The following is a 20,836-nucleotide window of genomic DNA, read 5'->3' on the forward strand; positions in this document are numbered from 1 at the left end:
TATTGTCCTGCCCATATGCGAATGTAGGTGTTGATCTCCTAACCCATTGTGGCATGGTATTAAATACCATGACCTTGGTTTTACCAAGGTTGACAGACAATCCACTATCCCCTGCAAAACTATGCAATGCGTTCAAATGTCTCTGCATACCCTCTGGCGAGTCTGATATCAACACGATATCGTCAGCATACAATAAAAGAGGGATCCATGTCCCCGCAAGCTGAGCACCTCTATCTCCTCCTCTGTCAATATACATGCCAAATAAAGTAGAGGACAATGGGCATCCCTGTTTCACTCCGATAGTGGAGTGAACTATGTCAGATATCCCCTCTGATGTGCGTACATGACCCATCACTGAACTGTATAATGCCATAATCCCCCATATCAGCTCTGTGGGTACCCCCAATTCCATAAGTCGGCGCATCAATCTGGCCCTCCGTACCGTGTCAAAAGCTTTGCGGAAGTCCACAAAGCTGCAATATATCTGTCTACCATGTGCTCGACCCTCCTCAATGATAGCTCTGAGTGTAAAGACATGATCAAGTGTGGAGAAACCCCTCCTGAAACCAGCCTGCCCAAGTGCCCGTATGCCCATAATCTCTGCCCAATTGCTCAGCCTTTGTTGAAGGATGGATGCATACAACCGTGTCAATGTGTGTCCTACCATGATAGTAAGGTAATTCCCTGGCACTGTGGGGTCTCCTGTCTTGAAGATAGGTACAATAGTAGATAATCTCCAAGACTCAGGAAAGCCCTCACACATGACACGGTTGAATAACCGTGGAAGCATCTGTGCCAACAAATCCCCAGCATGTATAATGTGCTCTGCTACTAAACCCTCATGATCCTGTGCCCGTCTGGTCTTCATCCTGTCAATGGCCTCCTTTACCATCTCAGTGGTAAAGAAGGTGCTTGTTGCCGGAAATGGCTGTGGTGGATCTGGTGTGGTGGCTGTCCAGGTACAATGTATAAAGATGCTGCATACTGCCCCCATATCTCTGTAGAAGTAATCACTCGTGGGGGAGACTGCTCATGGAATAGACGCCAAGCCTCTCCTGAATCTCTACTAAGGAAGAGCTGATATAAATCTTGCTCCATCTGGACCAAGAAAGCTCGCTTCTTCCGTCGCACTAGTCGTCGTGTAGCAATACGAGACTGTCTATAGGTGATCACTCCCAATGCAAGCTCCCGCTGTATCTGAGCTCTCCTCTGTCGACACTCCTCATCATACCAGCTGTCTGAGGCATGTGCCCGGAACGACGTCTCTGACCAGGTTGAGTGTGTGGGTATGCGTCTGTCGTTGCCCCATGTAATGTCACTTTTAGCATAGATGTGATCTCCTCCACTGTGTATATTGGCTCTGATGTGCATAAAAGCCTATGTATCTCCTCTGCATAGACTGAGTCAGTCTCTGGTGTAAAAGTATAGCGTGGATGTCTATCACCCCGTGAGGCCTGAGATGTATTGTACTCAAAGGAGACTGATAATGTCAAAAGTGCATGATCTATTGCTATCCCAACAGGCCTGGGCCCCACTGTGAAGTTCTGAATGTGAGAGATAAAGCTTGTATGTGTCAAAACATAGTCTATAGTATTGGACCCATGTCTGTGTGGAAAACAAAACCTGTAGACGATGGCAAAGTCGGTAAGCCATTCAGTATGGCTAAACTATGAGTAGTCGTCATCTCCCTCAGGTATCTCCCATACTTTGTATGCTCTCTGTCGTGTGAGCATCTCTCAAGCCCCATCTTCTCTGGCTCTAGCTCTCTGAGCATCTCCTCTGAGGTGTCATAGAAGACCGTCTGTGAACTGCTTGTACGGGCATTGAAATCCCCCAAAAGTATGATGTCTCCATCCCTGGAGAACTCCCAAATATCATCATCAAGTACAGAGTAAGGAGATTGTCCTCTGGGTGAAGCATATACTGAAGTGCTGGGAGGAAAATAGCATATGGCGATGTACAAGAAACGTCCAGTATCTACCCTCAGCCTCACCCACAAGTATCTGGCCTGATCATCTCTCTGAACCATGTGCAGTAGTGGCTGGAGCTCCTCTCTGAAACGAACTGCTACACCTCCTGGTCCTCTAGTCCCATGCTTAGATTTGGTGCATGTCCGGCAAGCTGTCTCCCATCTGTATCTTGATATATGCGGCATCAACTGTCCTGGAGCTTGATGAGTTTCTGAGTAGAAAACAATGTCTCTGTCTTTGAAGCTGTCCTCAAAGGCCCCGACATTAAGTCTATACGAACCATTACAGTTCCTAACCGCCATCTTGAGAGTGGTCCCATAGGTCTCGCACTGTCATGTAGAGCGGTGCTCTGTAATCACTACTTGTCCATTTCTGTAGAAGGCTAACTTTCCCTTCTCCCTTGCTGCTATAATCTCCGGCATGACCTCTCTCATATGTGCAAGCTGTGAGAGCGTAAGGTCATCTCCTAAAAAGATACCTGTTTTCTTGAGGGTTGGCCTCTTCTTTAAAAATTCTTTCTTTTCTTCCATGGAGGGAAAGCGCAAAATGAGAGCCCGTTCTTTTGAACTCTCCCCATTACCTTCAGTCTTCTTGCCCACTCTGCAAGCTTGTGTGTGCGAAGGCTTCTCCACCCCCATCATTGACATGAGGCTTATCTGAATCTTTTAGGCCGGTCACTCTCACGTGTAGAGCGCGTACCCTTCTTTGTTGTTCCTCTTGTAGTGTCTTGTTGATGATGTCGGGTGTAGTCGGAATGTCCTTGCCCTTTCCCTTCTTGACAACTTCAATCCACTTTTTAGCCTCTTCCATCTTCTTTTGCGTTTTGGAGAGAACCTCCACCCATGAGGTCTTCTTTTCTCCTTCCTCCTTTATTTCTTTGACTTGTGCTCATATACTATTCAGCTCATCTATCATTGATGGCTGAATTTCTCCATCTTCAAGGCGTCCTCCCTCTTTGGTTTCGTCGAGTTACTTCCGAAGGGCTGAGATGCTACCTTTTAGAGCTTGAATTTTGTTCCGGAACTCCTTGCGCTCTAGTTCCCTCGCCTGTTCCTCCCTTTTTTTCCATTCAAGAATTGAGTTCTTCTCTTTCTTCCATTCATCCATGTGAGCTTTGCATTCTTTCAACTCCCTTTCAATGGCTATCATCCTCTTGCTTGTGACCATGTAGTGCACCGCCATCTTTCTTGCCTTATTTGTTTCACTTTCTAAGAGAGAGGAGAGAACAACCTACACGCACCGCATTATGCATACATGTTCTCCCACACTAAGCCTACATGGCATACATTTGCTTTCTGCACGTGTCAATTTTGCAATTTCTGTGACTTCTGCAGTTTTCAAATTTTTTGTAAATTCCCTGTAAAATTCTGACATTTTGTAATTTTGCACCCTCTGTTTTCAATGTCCTGAAGGGCTGAGTAGAAAGTTGTAAATTCCCTGCACCTGCCGGGGGGGGGGGGGGGGGGGGGCGCTGTGGGTTGTGCACGAAAAACTGCCTGCGATGGGGTGAGCAGGGGTGGCGTGAGCAGGGACAGCACGCAGGTGACTCAGGTGAGGCAGCGCGCAAAAAACTGCCTGCGATGGGGTGAGCAGGGGCAGTGCACAGGTGATTCAGGTGAGGCAGCACTCGCAAAGAAGACTTCGCAGGCAGTACTCAGGCGCAACAGAGAGAGAGAGAGAGAGAGAGAGAGAGAGAGAGAGAGAGAGAGAGAGAGAGAGAGAACTTTTTAACATCTATGTGAGGCCGAAGTCGGCATATGAGACAAATCAAGTTTACATGTGTGTATGTCCAATGTGTATTGAAAAAGACAAAATAGTTTAGATTGGTATGAAATAAAAGAGAGAAGGACGTCTGGTGGGTGTTGAGATCTATAGGGATTGGGTGTGCCTCTTGTACTAGGGATATGTGCAAGTCTATATGGTAGTACAATCATGCAAATGCATCAATCTAGCTAGCTCCATCCTATTTTAATGGGGGGGTAAAAAATGTAGTACATGGGGGGAGAGAGAGAGAGAGAGAGAGAGAGAGAGAGAGAGAGAGAGAGACGGCATGGCCGAGTTCCGAGCCAAGATGCTCTGGCCCCAAAGTCTGATACCCCTACTAGTTTTTCCTTTTTATTATGCTCGCAAAGTACAACTTGTGAGGGTCCAACTCTCTCTGAGACTCTCTGTCGAGATGCTTCAGAGGGTGACCCTAGGGATACTTATAAACATTACAAGGGGTGCCCAAAAGCAGAGCCCTAAAAGCATTATTTCAAACCACTGCACCCCCAAAAGCATTGCTTACAAAAAAACTTGCGTAAAACTGCCAAATCCCAGCAGCGTAAAAAGTGGAAATCTGCACAGCCTGCCACGTGGCACTCTCAGCTCAAAAAGCGGGATTTCTGTACAGTGCCACGTCAGCATTCCGTAGAGCCCTGCCACATCAGCAGTCGGGGCGTTTTATGGAAATCTCTCTCAGAGTTCAAGCTTTTAACTTGTAGGGTTTTAGGCCCCTCAGCCGGTGCTCCATAAGTTAAGTTTTTTTGGGTTCAATTTCTCTTGTCCCGTTGGCCATTTCTTACCAGCTGGGCACGCCACGTCATCAATTTGTGACAGTTGCCCTCCCAATAGGCTGCCCAGAAGCCCCAAACTAGGGCTGCCCCATGGGGGTGCGCCCTGCGGGCTGAGCACACATGACAGGCCTACCCTTCCCCCTGCCTTTTATAAAGGCACCAGTTGGTGCTGCCCGATCCACACCTCCCACCCATTTAGGGCTCAGGAAAAATGGGCTAAACATGGAAATGGGAGAAAATCAGACAGCAAGCCCATTTAGGGCCCAGGGAAAAATAGGTCAGGGCTGGGATAAAATATCACAAGCCTACAGGAGCCTATATGGGACAGATAGAGCCAGAATTCCTGGGCTATACATCGCTGGGAAAATCCTGACATGAGAAAACTGCCTCAATCTGGCTGGGCACAGCCACGAAACAGCCCTCACTCCCTATCACGTGTCCTTGGGAGGTACCGGGACCAACTGGATGAATCCAGAGGGATGCCAAACTATAACATGCAAGGACAAGTGCAAGGTAGGGACAGGGAGTGAACTTTGAAGGAGAGGGAGGGCAAGGACAGGTGACGAAGCAGCTCATAATCAGGGGTATTCCAAAAAGTTGCTGATTGACATAAAACCTTTTTGACAGCCTGGTTATCCTGAAGGCAATTGTATCTGTGAAGTGTTTCAAGTAATGCTTGTCTACAACTCTCCTGTGTCATGTCTATTCTGGTCCCTTTTCCACAACTGACGTTTGGAGCCCCTGATTAAAATCAAACTACTAGAAGTCTAGAAGGTATCTACGTAAATACAATCACTTTGTTTTCAATATTTATGCATCATCATATAATAGGAATGCTTGAAGAATGCAATATGAATGTCTGGTTTTTGTTGCACATTAATGCGTAGACAGCATGGTACTCATTCGTACCATTTGTTCTTGGCAGACAGACACATGCTTGATATTGATAACGAAGAACTCAGAGGCGTTTTTCCATCTGAAGGATTGCAGGCGAGTTGTCTGTTGCTTTTCAGAACTGCCATTGTTGGCCTGGGTTTATTCTGTTCTGACCAAAGATCAAAGCATGGTAACTATTTTGTTTTTCAGGGCAAGGGTTGAGAGCTTTTTGATGGAGACTCATGTTCTGAGGGATATTTCAAACTCAGTTGCAAGAGGGGGTTTGCGTGTTGAGGACTTGCCTGCTGGTGATAGTATTTATGGATCAGTTCCCAGATCTAAAAGGGTCGGAACCGTTGGCGATGGTAAAGCATCCAATTCTACTGCTGCTGGTACCAAGGAGAGGCCTGGAGTTGGTGGTGCAGCAGGCCTCTGGCATTTTATCTATCGAAGTGTCTACCTGGACCAATATGTTGCGTCAGAGTTTTCGTCTCCTACACAAACACCCGAAGCACAGAAAAGGTCTTACTTCTTAGCAAACCTTCCCTCGCTATATTCAAATTAAAAAATAAGAGGATTTTGTTTTTTAAGATGCATTTATTTTGGGACAGACTTTTTCGTGCTTATGAGAGGCTGTACGCCTCCATGCATGGTGCACCAGGAGGCTCACATCAAATGCAATACAGGAGAGATGAGAATCACGGTAAGGGGCTTTTTCACAGCCTCAAGTAGCAATGGTCCATCTCCCAACCAGCACTTGCTTAGCTATCCTTCCAACAAACCTTGTCTAATGTGTTGTAAATTTGTTTGTTTCAGTATTGTTGGCTTGGAGTACTGCCGATTTTGAATTTTTCGCAGCTTTCGACCCATTGGCTGAGAAGGTTATTTTTTCAGCAGTACTTAAACCTTGATTGGATCACCATTCACATATGCCTCATACATGTTACTTTCTGTGTGCACTTGCAGAGCTCTGCCATAACAGTATGCAACCGTGTTTGTCAATGGATTCGTGATGTGGAGAATGACTTCTTCTTTGTTGGAGCCAGCCCTTTTAACTGGTAAATAACAGGTAGTCAGGGAGGAGAAGAGTCAATCCTTACCTTCTTGCCGTCTTTTTTTTTGTAGGCTGACACTGGTGTCATGTCATCAAAGTTAGCCATTGATGGTTTCATTGGGGAAGAAAATTGTACTCCCTCTGTAATTCTGACAAGATTGTAATGCACCCAGTTAATGAAAAGCTGGGGGCTGTTATTTTCACGACACATAATACCAGAGATCTCTTGACCAATTTGTAACACAGTAATTGTGCTTGAAATAATTTTTGATTTACGATTGTGTCCAGGGCGCAAGTATCATTCACCTTGCAACAAATAGTAGTATCCTTGGCTTGCAACAAAGAGTATGCTCAAGAAACATGTGATAGCAGACAATTGTGTCTTGGTCTATGGTCCGTCTTGTACCTGGAGATGTCACATGAGCAAATGTTTTGCATTCTGGTTTCCTAGTTCTATTTGTCAAATTGCTTCGTGCCTATCTTCCTCCTTTGACCATGTGCATCCAATCTCCAATCTGTAAAGCCACCAAGTTGAAGGCCCACCTTATTGTGTTTAATATCCAGCCTAAAGGGTAGGATCCTATCGTTTCTCCACACTCCATTTTTATACGGAGGATGAGTATGAGCAAGAGATAAGCTCACTCCGTACACGCCCAATCCAATCCTAAATTCCGGCCAAGATTTTGTCCTATTGTTCAAATAGATAAGAGTGAAGTGCTGCCAGTATGAAAGACAATCAACCTTGACCATTGGAGCTTGCATTCGTGTCACTACCAAGCAACATCCACGTTCGTCATGCCACATCTTAAGTATTTCGTGCACCCCAAGTCGCCTTATGAAATAGAGCTACACTCAACATCATAACCGACGGTACAAACACAACTAGCTGATGTATATGGGGTCCGTATGTACCCAACTAGAGCATGGAGGCAATGAATGATTGAGAGACTATTTATGGAGAAGTGGAAGAGGATGCTTTGAGTTAATCATATAACCAACAGAGTAGTAAAACACTAGAATGGTCACCTTTCCTAATTATCCTCAAATCTCACCACTCTTCTAGCACATCAAATCCTGGCCTCCACATAGTCTTCAACAGTCATGAAATCCAAAGGAAGTTGGATTACCACACATTAATCCAAAGACATACATGCATATGAGTTGAGCATATGGAAATAGAAAGAAAATGGGATTGTATGAGTCAAAAGGGCAAGCAAATGCATAAACCAAGTTATGCATACATCGAGGAAGAAAGAACATACCCAATGCAAGTGATGCAACATTGAGCGAGAAGACTAGAGTAGAGAAATGTTGCAATGGAAACACATGGGCATAGAGGGCTTAGTGAAACCATAGCCTTCTCTCTCAAGGGTAACTCGAAACAAATTTCGCTCACAAAATGAGAATCATAAATGAAAGGATTCACTTTGAGAGTCTCACAGTTGCCTTGTATACACACTATTTTGCTTAAAAAAGGTCAAGCTCTTGAGACCTAAAGGACACCAAAGCCCGCTTCATCCATTCCTAGAATTCAATGGTACTACATCTTACAACTCGTAAAGATGCAAACATTGCATTTTCCAACATAGTGTTGTGAAAATATTACCTAGAAAACTACTACAAAGCAAAATTTAAGGTGAGGTCTCCTCTAACCTTCTTGCCAAGAAATTCATATGATGTGGCACTTGCTAGCTCTTAATGGAAAGTGTTGTCTTTTTAAAAAAAAGGTTGAACGTCCCCTCTACCTCTCTATGAGTACTTCACATGCATTCACGACATGAAATCATGTGACTATTGGGAGCACTGAGTGTGATGAACACAAAGAGAAAACACATTAGGGAAAACTTTGTATCTGGTCCCATATGCGAGTTCATATAAAGGTTCTACTTATGTGTTTAGAAAGTGGTTGTGGATGCATTGTTTTTTTTAATAGTTACAATTGAAAGTAGAGACAATACATAATTCCCATGTGGTGGAGGCAAACATGACTTGATAACAGTGGGAAACCTACCATATAACCATGGGAAACAACCCTCAAACGTTAGATTCCACTTGAGTAGCCAAAGGGGGTTTGAGTATTCTATTATGAGTTACCTAGTGTTCTTCCATTAATAATTGTGCTTTTGTTTTACTTCAAGTCTCACCGACAGATATTTAAGGTCTTTTGGGATTTTTTTCACCACGTTAAAAACTCCTCAAGGGCTTGTGTGGGTGTGTGTATGAAGACAAAAGATGATGAAGAACCTTTCCATCACCCACCTGTAGTAAATTAGGTATCCCATTTCTCTCTTCGAAGGTCTCTAGGATATTTTCATAAGGTTAAAGATTGTGGAGAATTGTCTCAATGATAATCTAGCTAAATTTCATGATTCTTGTTACTAAAGGTGAGGCTTATTTTGGGAAGGAATTGGGACTAGATGAAGATGCATACTGGATGTCACTTGATGTTCCTTTTTCAAGAGTAATGAACAAAGTGGTATTGAAAGTCGGGGGGGGGGGGGGGGGGGGGGGGGGGGGGGGGGGGGGGGTGGTCACTTGATAAATATGTGACTATCACGTGAATGCAACAGAAGGGGTTATTTAATTGTTTTTTTTTGTTACATTTTCATATTCAAAAGAGTACAATAAAATGGAGAGAAAAATTTAGAGATTGAATAGGAAAAGTGTGTATTTTGTTTGTAAAAAAATAGGAAAAATTTAGAGATTGAATAGGAAAAGTGTGTATTTTATTTGTAAAAATTTCACAGATAAAGGCTTTCAGAAATAGTCCTTGAACGCATGCGATATACGTAATTTATACAGGTGACCTCCCCTGCCCCCGGCCTCAAAGTTGAAAGTGTGTGTGTGTGTGTGTGTGTGGTGGGCGGGGGGGGCGGGGCAGAGGGATGCATATGTTTATAGGAGCAACAAGCACCGGGTTCAATTTCAAGCATTGGTTTGTCTAATTGAATTGACTAGTTGATATTATAGAGGCAAGAATTTTTGGTAGGATGATTCGTCAACAAAACTTTGGGAATAAGATAGTGGCATCCACGGTGAAACTATGACACTAGTAGGGAGGCAAGTCAATTGTTTTGGAAACAACATATTCTTATATTATGGTTTAGAAGCTACATGTTGTGAAATGGTAGCAATTGTTTTGAGGTGTCAAGGAGATAGGCTTGTGGAGCTATCAGTGGCGATGGAGCATACTGGGTTATAAAATGAGTGGGTTGTTTATAGTATGAACAACCGATGAGCGAACACTTAGTGGCTTATAACAACGACTTATGTAGGTAGCTTTCAAAGCCACACTTCCAAAAAGATGCAATCCTTATTGATGTGAGTTCACAATACAACACTCTTTGCAATGAGGAAGTAAGTTTACAAGAAGATCTCTTCCTCTTCGATGCCCAGGTGATGAAAAGCTAGGCAAGTGGCTTAAAAACATGTGTTACAAGGCTAGGTAAAGCTGGACCACATCTAGCAGAAATGTCGACCCAAGATACATTGGAGGGTTTGAAAGCTTGTCACAATTATCATATTAAAACAATTGTGGATGTAGATGGAGTGTTTGCCTGCTATGAGTTTGTGATGATGGAAGGAGATGGGGAAGAATTAATGTATTGCATATTTTAGGGCATGAATTGTGATTTGCCTTGTTTAATGTTTGAAAAGAGCAATTGATTTTCTGTCCATATACTAAACGATGGTGAGATGTCAAGGGAGCTCACGGCCGACACGTCTCTCTCTCTCATCACGGATAGATCTTTAGTTTCCTACGACGTTAAAATTCTCTTCTTCTTTCTTCTTCTCTCATTCGGAACACGGGCTACGGTAACGCATGTAACTTGTTACCACAATGGCAGAAAAATGAAAAATTCATGAAAAGTTTTGCATCAAGGAAAAAGAAAAAGTATAAAAGTTTAATATTATAAAATGTTTATATGCACTATATTTTGGTTTCTCCATGCGTATCAAAAAGCAAGAAAGCAGTCGAGCAGAAGAAGGCACGGTGTAGAAAAGCAGAAGGAATAGCATGAGAGAGGAAGCAAGCACAAAAATGGCATCCTAGTCACCGTAGCATCATCTGCAAAGGAGGCACTACGAGTAAATGTAGAGTCGACGTTGGTGGTGACCCGCTGCCTGCTGGACTTACAATGTCTTGCCGTTTGAGACATTTGCCTTGCTCAGCTCTCCCTCTCCCTCGTCCTCCCTGGCGCCCTCCACCTCCTCAACAAGGACCTGCCGTGGCTAAAAACTACCCTTGTCACCCCTCGTCTATAAAAGACACGCCCAAAGTAGAGGGGGGTTTAATCCACCGTTGATCCCATCTCCACCACCATCGTCGCTCATGACTCGAACCCTAGACTTTCCCCTCGATGCCCCCACACCTTAACTAGCCTGCCTACCACGCAACGTTGCACATATGGCGATGGTGGGTGTATAAAACCTTGCCCCCCTTGTTGCATCAATCCGACGCTCGAAAACGCACGCATCGCCGATAAATTGCCCCCGTCGTCGATCCCGCATCTCTCACCCCGTGTCACTTATAAACGAGACTTGTCACCACCAAAGTCAATAACTTCCACATTTAAATTCCATGTTTCTATCCATAGTGCCGCCACCGCAGTGAGCATGCACCAAAGCTTTTGTAATAGGATGCCATAACTTGGAGGATTGGGAATGCTATTGTCCAAAAAAAGGAGCATGTAGCCATGTCATTCGCTCATCAAACATTTGCCTCCACAACCCTACTACAACATGTATCTACTCTGATAGTGTCAATAACAACCGAATGGAGATGGAATGCTCGCTTTTTGGTTGCATTATACACGACTTAGTTTTGTAACTTTTCCTTTTGTTTGTTATCCATGCATGTGATTATGCACTAAGATTGTTCAAAAATCCATGGCAAAATGACGATGGTGCTACAAGTAGTAACCATCAACCATCAACTACCATGCAATGAACTACCATAATGCCACCACTATTGTGTGCTTGAGATTCAGATTCTCTAACACAAGGAAAAAGCCGTAAATGCGTGAGCCATCTTCAATGTGCTGCGCCTGAGTGTTGGGCGGCCGGAGACTAACCGGGAACTAACATTGATCAGTCATTCTATATAAAATAATAAGGACTCATAACCCTAACACTATTGTGTTTTGGAGTCCACCCAAACCTATGTCTCCTCTCTTCTTCTCTCTTCTCCATTGCTGCACACACACACACACACACACACACACACACACACACACACACACACACACACACACACACACACACGCACGCTGTCGCATGCGCACTTCAATTGGTATCAGAGCTCAGGGATTGGGAGCACCATTGGAGCTCAACGGGGAAGCAAACAGAGAAGCAACAAAAACTGCAGCACGTTTTTTTAGATCTTTTTTGGCCTATCAAAACGTCTTCATTCAAGCCGATTCCCTCTATTCCTTACCGATTTTTCATCCTCTTTAACTTTGCAGAATCTCAGCCTTAATGTCAGAGTTAAATGCAAACTTTGAAATGAAAGACATGGGTGAAGCAAGCCATATCCTTGGCATGCGCATTAGGCGAGACAGATGCAAGAAATTGGTCTATTTGTCTCAATCTGAGTACATTGCTAAAGAAATATCGCATAACCCCTTCCATTGCCTCCATATGTGAAACTTTCAAGAAATGATTGCCCTAAGTTGGCAGAGGAAAAGGCTGAAATGGCACAAGTGCCTTATTCATCTGCAGTTGGGAGCTTGATGTATGCTATGATTGCTACACGTTCTGATATTGCTTTTGCAGTGGGAGTTTTAGCAGATATATGTCAAATCTAGGCAAAAAACATTGGGAGGCAATGAAAGGGGTTATGCGATATTTGAATGATACACAAGACATGTGCATTTGCTTTGGAAGAAAGGAAGCATGTGTAATGGGTTACATGGATGCAGATTATGCTGGAGACTTGGACAAGAGAAGGTCCACTTCAGGCTATGTTTTTGAATTCACTCGAAGTGCAGTTTCATGGAAATATCATTTGCAAGATTGTGTTACCTTGTCTACTACAAAGGCTGAATATGTTGCAGCTTCAAAAGCTTGCAAGGAAGCTATATGGCTTGGTCGGCTGGTGGGAGACTTGGGAGTCAATGTTGAGATGCCTGCGTTACATTGTGATAGCCAAAGTGCTATACAATTGGCAAAGAATCCAGTGTTTCGTGCAAAGACAAAGCATGTGGATGTGAAGTATCACTTCATGCGTGAGGTGCTTGAGGACAAGCGATTGCAGCTTGCCAAGATTCACACCACTGAGAATCCTGCTGATCTTCTAACAGAGGGCTTACCTTGAGAGCGGTTTGCACATTGTCGGGCACTCATGGGCATTGGGTAGATGATCATGGTCATTGTCTACCTGTATTGTAAGTATATATACATTGTCACCCCAGCTTAAAGGCACATTGTCCTTTAAGTGGGAGGTTGTTGGGGTGGTAAAGCCCAATGTGCTACGCCTGAGTGTTGGGCTATAGGAGACTAATCGGGAACTAACATTGACCATTCATTCTACATAAAATAATGACTCATAACTCTAACACTATTGTGTTTTGGAGTCCACCAAAACCCGTGTCTCCTCTTTTCTTCTCTCTTCTCCATTGCTGCACACACACATGCTCTTGCACGTGCACTTCACACCCATCTCTCTAATATTATTGTAGACAGATTTAGAACCTCACATTAATGCCAATACAAGGGATGTAGTAGACCCAACTAGGACATGGAGGCAACAAGAACCTGTCAAGTTCTTGGAAAACAATATCAATTCACTCAATAATCAATAGGAAAGTTTTGAGTCTCAAATGACCCCAAAATTACCAAAGACTAAATTATGACCGAGAGTCAATCTCTACCATTTGCAAATGCAACGAAACTTGTAGGGATGATATACATGATTATGTAAGCCAATCCTATGGTCTTAGAATTACCAAAGAACATGTGGTTACAAATATAATATTGGATTTTAGTAAGGTAAAAATTAGTATTTAAGCTATCCTATGACTTAAGAATGAAGAGAGCTATCTTATGCAGCAGTTGTGCCAACTCAACCAACACATATAATAGAGACATAGTTCACAAGGGTAGACCACCCCCAGTAGATTTGCCAAGCGCATCTATTGAGGGAGGGCTCCATGATTTTGAATCAATAGAAGAGACATCAAATGCCATCGAGGAACCCTAACGTACAAGATCCTTCTCAATGAGAGTACATGCAATACGAAGGTATTGAAATCAGCAGCCCTCTTAATGATCACGCTCGATGAAGTCATACATACTTTTGGTCATGACATGATTCCCTTACCGCTCATGAAACAAGAGGCTATCTTGTGGAAGAATAAATTATTGCCCACTCTTGAGCCAAACCTAAAGGAGGATTCTGAGAGTGGACTAGGGACTAGCAAATTTAGAGAATCAACACCTATGGCGATAGATGGTTTGACAAGCAACCAGAGCATGAGACCATCTACAAAAATGCATTGCAGCCTCTCTAGATCAATCCCACATTCTATTTCACTTTTAGAAGGCGATCTTGGGACAAATACTGTAATTGGCAAAGCAAAAGGCAGTGCACTCAACTACACTGTAATATCAAAGTTGGTTGGTAATTTCCCACCGTCCAAACATTACATGGTCCATACATTACAGGAGGTGGTTACACAAATGCTTGATGTCTTGGACCACTTGTTAGATGGTGGTCAAAATTGCAAAAATGATTATTACATGCATCACAACATTCAAGGAGATCAAAGCAACGAAGAACCCATGGTAGGTGTTTCTTGAGAGCAGAAAAGGTTTATGTTGGAATATGGAAATAAATATACCAAACTGTAACGTTATCATGGGGGTGTACGCTTGCGTCATGTTTTTGCCCTCGCAATATCTGCAAACATTTGAGGAGGCATTCATGACAGGTTTCTTTGAGATGGATTCCACCATCTTCAACCCCATGGAAAAGGATCTGCACGTCTGTTGTATCAACTATCAAAGCACTTTGATGAACAATCCTTTCAAGGATTTGGCCATCCAAGCAGAGATAGCGGTGAGAGCAGAGAAGTTTAATTAACACATAAGGACATTGGAGAAAAGAACTTCTGGTTGCTAAAGACTTCAACAATCAAATCGAAAACCAGCTGCTACCAAACCCAGAGACAAAGACAAAGACAAAGACCAAGACCAAGACCGAGCTTACACAAGGGCGTGCAAAGACTAAGAAGGGAGGAATGTTCGAAGATGGACTAGACGGGGACCCTCCTAGTCGATCCCTTCATCATGTACCCTAAAATTTTAATATACCATCATTATTTTTGCGAAAAAGCTTTGTAACTATATGAGAGTCTTTGATTTTAGCAGGATGATCTCTCAACCAATCTATGAAAAATCAGAATGTAAAGTCTTATTTTGAGTCTGAGCCTTGTAAGGCTGGCCACTGGCCAAGAAAGCCCTAGGTATAAAGATCAATTTGTGTAAGTGGGAGTGGAGACATTATCATGATCAAGTTTTTGTGTTTTTGAGCGTACGAGTGAGAGCGACTACTCTCACGTGCTTTGTAATCCATTTTTCTTAAGCTCTCGTAATCCAAAATTGATTTTGATTATTGCATTGTGTTCCTTGTCTATTTCTCTTTAATGTCAGTATAATCAGTGTCAATTTTGCTATAGTTCGCGACTACACGTTAACAAGCTAAATCTGTTGTTTTGAGTGCATTAATGGTTGTTTTTTGATATTTCGACCATAGGACAGTGTTCCTAGACCATAGGGCGACCTTTCTTGTATGTTTTTTTGTGATTTTCAAGACCTTGATCATGATGGATCATGATTGTGGTACCTTATTGGATTGCGACCGAAGTTGGTAGGATAGTGCTCCTAGGTGTCTTAGACCTCCTCCTAAAGTTTTGTTGCATTTAGACTTTGTTTGAGTACCAAAATGGCGTGACGAACGAGTTCGGTGACATAGGACATAGGCAGTTTGCCAGATTTGAGAGTGATAAATTTACCAGTGCAAGAGATGGCTTCATTTTGTAGGTTCGCTTCTTGAGGTTCACACCCTCAAAGAGTCTTCGTGCCCTGTTCGAGTTGCTTCCTTGAGTATTGATATTATGTTAGTGCCATTCAGCTATGCAATACACATCCATCGCAACAACCTGCTAACACCACTTCTATGGAAAATTTCTTCCATCTTTGCAGCTCATCACTCGAAAGAGGAGAGTTGGGTGTGGATGAAAAAGACACAGTTTCAACTATGCAATAGACGTCCATCACGGCAACCTGCTAACACCATCTTCTATGGAAAATTTCTTCCATCTTTGCAGCTCATCACTCCAAAGAGGAGAGTTAGGTGTGGATGAAAAAGACACACTTTCAACATTGGAATGAGAAGGATCCATTATTTTTACATGGCTCAAGAGTTTGGAGTATGTTTTATCACGCTCATATTTGCCCTTTAGAGATTACAAAAACTTGCTTCAAAGCTTTGTGAAGAGAAGAGACTTGATCTCAGGCATATGGCTAAGAGCATCAACTACCACATTTTATCATCCTTTATGATACCAGAGCTTTGCATTATATTCCTAAAGAATATCAACCCACCTAGCCTTTTGACCCTTCAAATCAGCTTGTTATGTAAATAATTTTATACTCTCATGGTCAAACACAATCTCAAATTGAGTCCCGTACAAATAATGCCACCACATTTTCAGAGCAGACACTATTTCATAGAGTTCTCATTTGTTAGTAGATTAATTCTAATATACAGAATCAACCTTCTTGCTTTCAAATGAAATCGGTCTTCCCTCCTACAAAAGACTGTTCCAATAGCATGATTACTAGTATCTATTTTTAGTACAAATTGTCTCATAGGATCTAGAATAGCTAAAATAGGAGTTGTAGCTAATGAGACCTTGAGAGCGTCAAAACTTTGTTGTTGAGCTTCTCTCCACTGAAAGGTTTTTCCCTTGGATTTCAGTTGGTCCATCATCAGAACAAGAATATGAACATAGTTTTTAATGAATTGCTGGTAAAAACTTGCAATTCCTAAGAAAATCTATAGGTCTTCCAAAATTTTGGGAGAAGTCCATCTCCTAATGACATCTACTTTGGATGTATCCATATGTAGCATAGGAGATGAAATTACATGCCCAAAATAGTGAATTTTCTCCTTGAGAAAATCACACTTGGATTCTTTGGCATATAACTTATTTTTCTATAGCAACTCAAACACCTACTTCAAATGTTGTAAGTGCTCTTCCTCAAAGGCACTATACACTAGAATGTCATAAAGAAAAACAATAACAAACTTGCCCAAATATGGTTTCAAGACACTATCCATAAGCGTGATGAAAGTAATTGGCATATTGGTCAACCAGAGGACATAACCAAAAACTCGTAGTGTCCAAACCTGGTTCGAAAAGTAGTTTTGGATATATCAGCAAGACTAATGTGTACTTGATGATACCCTCACTCAACAATCAACGCCATGAACCCTGACTTTGTAGGCACCACCGATTCGTGGCTGATCGTGGTCGCCAGTGTTACCCATGTGCGATATTGAATCCAGAGAGCACAATAAACTATGTCATTGTATACAAGTAAGGTACAAAAGATCAATGAACATCGTAATAATTTTGACATTCATCATATGTATCACACAGAACTGATTGTTACATGTGTAGAATGCAGAGCGCGCCTGACTTTTAGACCTCCTTTTGTCATACCGATACAAGGGGTTGTATCATTTTCCCCGAGGTTCCACCTTTCAAAAATACCTATAGCACGTGTATTTAAAGGTATTTATAAAACCCCACTACATACACACACACACACACTTCACACTTTTCATCAATCATGAATTAAAAGACCCTTCTTCCTTCATAAACCTATAACATTTTTTTCAATTTTCTATTTCTAAACCCCTCTTGTACATGTAATTTTGTAACTCTTCTTTATATAAACCCCGCCGGATGAACTCAAGTTCTACACTAACACATTTTAAGGTGGACCCCTTGGGATTGTTTTGGATCAGCACGCATATCGTTTCATATTTTTACTAAGGTTCCTCCGGCCTAACAAGTGATTTAGGTTTAATTAGCTACCTCAAAGATACTAATCAATGCATATGAAAAGACTTGCAAGCCTGTTTGTTAAGCAATCCATTAGTAAACATAATAGAGCTTGAATTGACTTGACTGTGTCTATATATCTTGGATAGGTACTCCTCGCATGGAGATCATGGAGTGGACCTTGTTCTTAATATCATAAGCTTGGAGGAGTGGGCCAAAGACATTATGTGCATTCTAGATTGCATATACCACTTTATCCTATGTCACGAAGAAGCTACAATTTAATTGAGCAGAGCATCTAAGTAGAGCTAGTCTCCTCTCTCCATCGTCGAGTCTGTATAGCATTGCACTCCGCCCTTATTTCAACCTATTGAAAGGGAAATATGTGCAAGTGGAGTAGAAGACCTAGAGAAGAGGTCACTTGAGAAAGAGAACAAAGGAAGTGACATGGGTATACAACATGTAGAGAGAAGCTTCGCTTATGGAGTCAAGGATTATTGAGTGGATGGCATCTCAAAGGTATTTAGGTAACCTTGGTGGTCTTATTCTATGAGGCTATAATGCATATGGATCATAGACTCACGAGTCATGGTGTTCCTTCTTGTTGACCTCATTTGGGGGGCTCTGATAGAAGTATCCGGCATATATCTGATGGTGGTGGTTGTCGGGGTGTGCGTGGGAAAGTGGGGCATATATCTACAAAGTCGTCGAGACGAGAGAGAGAGAGAGAGAGAGAGAGAGAGAGTCTGGACTCACTCTGGAGTTTCAACGTATGAAAGCGCGTGGGCCCGTTCTTAGTACTAGGAATGAGGCATGCATATTGCAACTTGCTATTGTATATGGGGAAGGCCCTGCTCGGCGCACAGAGAGAGAGAGAGAGAGAGAGAGAGAGAGAGAGACCTTGCGTGTGTGTGAAAGGGAGGCTAATAGAGCAGCAGAGTCTTGAGATCCCTGGACGCGTTTGCGTGCTGATCATGCCTACAACATTGCAACGCGCTTCATGCACACCCCTCTCTCTCTCTCTCAAAGTTGCTTCATATGAACATGATTTGGACCAAATGTCACACAATTGTGAACCCCTTTAAATTGTGCTTGCTGGCTGGCTGCCAAGAACTCACACTCACAATGGCGTAGCTGCATGTCACCTCTCTCTTTCTGTCATATCGTCTCTCCCTCTCTCTCTCTCTCTCTCTCTCTCTCAGAACGGGACGATTATAATGGGCGCCGTCCTTCTCCTTCTGGAACCTTTTTTTGTTGTTGTTGTGACCTCAAGGGTACTATCTTTCCTGACTTCGCTGTTGCCATCCATCAGCCTCTTGCCTTCCTCAATAATATATAAGTGTACTCCACTGCGATAAGCACAGTATCCATTAATCCTCTTCCCTATATATAATCCAAAGCACGCACTGCTGCACTACTCACATTCCCTTATCAAAATCCCACATTTCAAGCCCCTCTCTCCCTCTCCTCTCTCTCTCTCTCCCCTCTACCCCCCCCCCCCCCCCCCCCCCCCCCCCCCCCTCTCTTTTACCCAGCTTAAGCATCTTAATTATCTCTGTGTGATTAAAACTGTACGTCGTAATAATTACATGGCCCCTGCAGGCATTACTGCAAAACGAGCTGGCAGTAAGTCCAACATCCACAAGACTAGACCAACCATCTCTCCCATCATCACGATTGTCCATGTCCATGCGCCGAAGCTCGTATCCACCAACGTCGCGAATTTCCGAGCTCTCGTGCAGGAGATGACGGGCAATGTGAGTAGTAGTAGTACTGGGTGCATTCATCATGAAAGCACAGAGTCAGATTTCTCATCAAAGAGCACTACAGCTCAAAACCAAATTGAGATAGCACAATCTAGTTGTGCAAAGCCGATGAATGGCAGCCCAGCAACGACGGCGGAGTCACAAGACCGGCCGTGCATGAGTGGAACAAGTAGGTGCCAGCAAGCTAGACCCATGCAGCTGCATCCAGCTACAAGCTCATCCGCACGTGTGAAAGAGGTTAAGAGAGAGGATGAGAAAGGCAACGGTAGTCATGATGATGATGAGGAGGACGTGGATGATGAATGTGAAAGCGCGGTAACATCGCCATGGGACAGCACGTGTGAGAGCATGAGGCCAAGAGATGTTCTTTTTAGCAGTAGGAGGAACTCTGTAGATGGTTTCTTTGCAGATATTGATGAGCATGATGATGGCGATGGTGGTGAGGATCATAAAGACAGGTGCGGATACCTTAACTGTAGTGCTTATCTCCCGCTTGGCTGGAGACCAGCTCATGAAATTCCGGGTGGTTTCGACTACTTCTCTTTCTAACAAGACAAAAATTAAATAATTACTGGATATTTATTGTTGTATTCTTTTTTTCTCCCCCCCCCCCCCCCCCCCCCCCCTCTTTCTAGAGGAATCGTAAAAGCGAAGGGCTTTAAGTGCATCCGCTATGGTTCAACCCCTGCGACATGCGAATGTGGGTGTGTGGGCACAATCCCGTGAAACTAATTACTTGAATATGTTTTCCTAATATAATAAATGTTTCCTACTAAGCTTGAACATAAAACATAATATGGTTAAGAATCCTTCACCTTTCAATATTCTATTTCATTAATTTTTCATTTTTAGATGAATTTGGGGGCTCTACTTCTAGACTTAAGAGTCTTGACCAATGCTTGGGATCACATGATGTGGTACTTACTACTTATCCATAATAGAAGAACAGACCAAACTAAAGGTGGTCAAACTTCTAGGTATGCATGATATACTTATGTAGACATGTATTATATCATCTTCAAAATATAGATTATAAGAATACCACAATGGTATACCTAAAAAAATAAATTCATTACCTCCATAGTGCATGCATAAAGCTTCTTGAAAGAAAGCTCTAAAGGAAAGAAAACGCTAGATGCAAGGTAAACAATAAGAAGAAAAGAAATTTATCAATGCACACTTTAATGTCGAACACCTCTTTGTATGACATGAAAAGTCCTTTGACTTTCCAATTCCATGAGGCTTTTTGTTGAGATGTAGAGAGAAAGAGAGAGAGACGAGACAAGAAACAAACCATATACGCTCCCAAAGACTGATTCATATTGAGGACAAGATACAAATATATAGGTGAGACCAAGTTCAGTAGAGTGAGTCATATATAGCTCCAACACCCCCACTCAAACAAAGGTCTCTAGCTTTGGATGAAAAAACCCTTGGGGAGTTCAAGGGAAAAACCCAAGCCCCTATACAATGTGAAATATGAACCAGTGGTGATGATGTGAAAGTGAATTGTGCATCTATGTACAAATATTCAAGTGAC

At 42.8% G+C, this 20,836-nt stretch overlaps 2 protein-coding genes across 4 annotated transcripts in view; both read left to right on the forward strand.

Annotated features, from left to right (window-relative positions):
- LOC147427470 (SAND family protein) overlaps positions 1–6,736 on the forward strand; it is a 114,863-nt gene extending 108,127 nt beyond the window's left edge. For all 3 annotated transcript variants that reach the window (XM_086496668.1, XM_086496667.1, XM_086496669.1), the window contains 5 exons: positions 5,451–5,515; positions 5,612–5,923; positions 6,013–6,104; positions 6,218–6,282; positions 6,368–6,736. In XM_086496668.1, coding sequence (XP_086352794.1) covers positions 5,451–5,515; positions 5,612–5,923; positions 6,013–6,104; positions 6,218–6,282; positions 6,368–6,463 — 630 coding nt within the window. In that variant the 3' untranslated portion in view covers positions 6,464–6,736. The remainder of the gene's footprint in view (positions 1–5,450; positions 5,516–5,611; positions 5,924–6,012; positions 6,105–6,217; positions 6,283–6,367) is intronic.
- An 11,744-nt stretch (positions 6,737–18,480) lies between these two features.
- On the forward strand, positions 18,481–19,874 carry LOC147427472 (uncharacterized). Its single transcript, XM_086497050.1, has one exon. It carries the CDS (start codon positions 19,120–19,122, stop codon positions 19,843–19,845), a length of 726 nt encoding a protein of 241 aa, XP_086353176.1. The 5' UTR covers positions 18,481–19,119; the 3' UTR covers positions 19,846–19,874.
- Positions 19,875–20,836: the final 962 nt, after the last annotated feature.

Source organism: Adiantum capillus-veneris, chromosome 23 (genome assembly GCF_014529385.1).
Source record: "Adiantum capillus-veneris isolate H3 chromosome 23, ASM1452938v2, whole genome shotgun sequence".
Taxonomy (NCBI): domain Eukaryota; kingdom Viridiplantae; phylum Streptophyta; class Polypodiopsida; order Polypodiales; family Pteridaceae; genus Adiantum; species Adiantum capillus-veneris.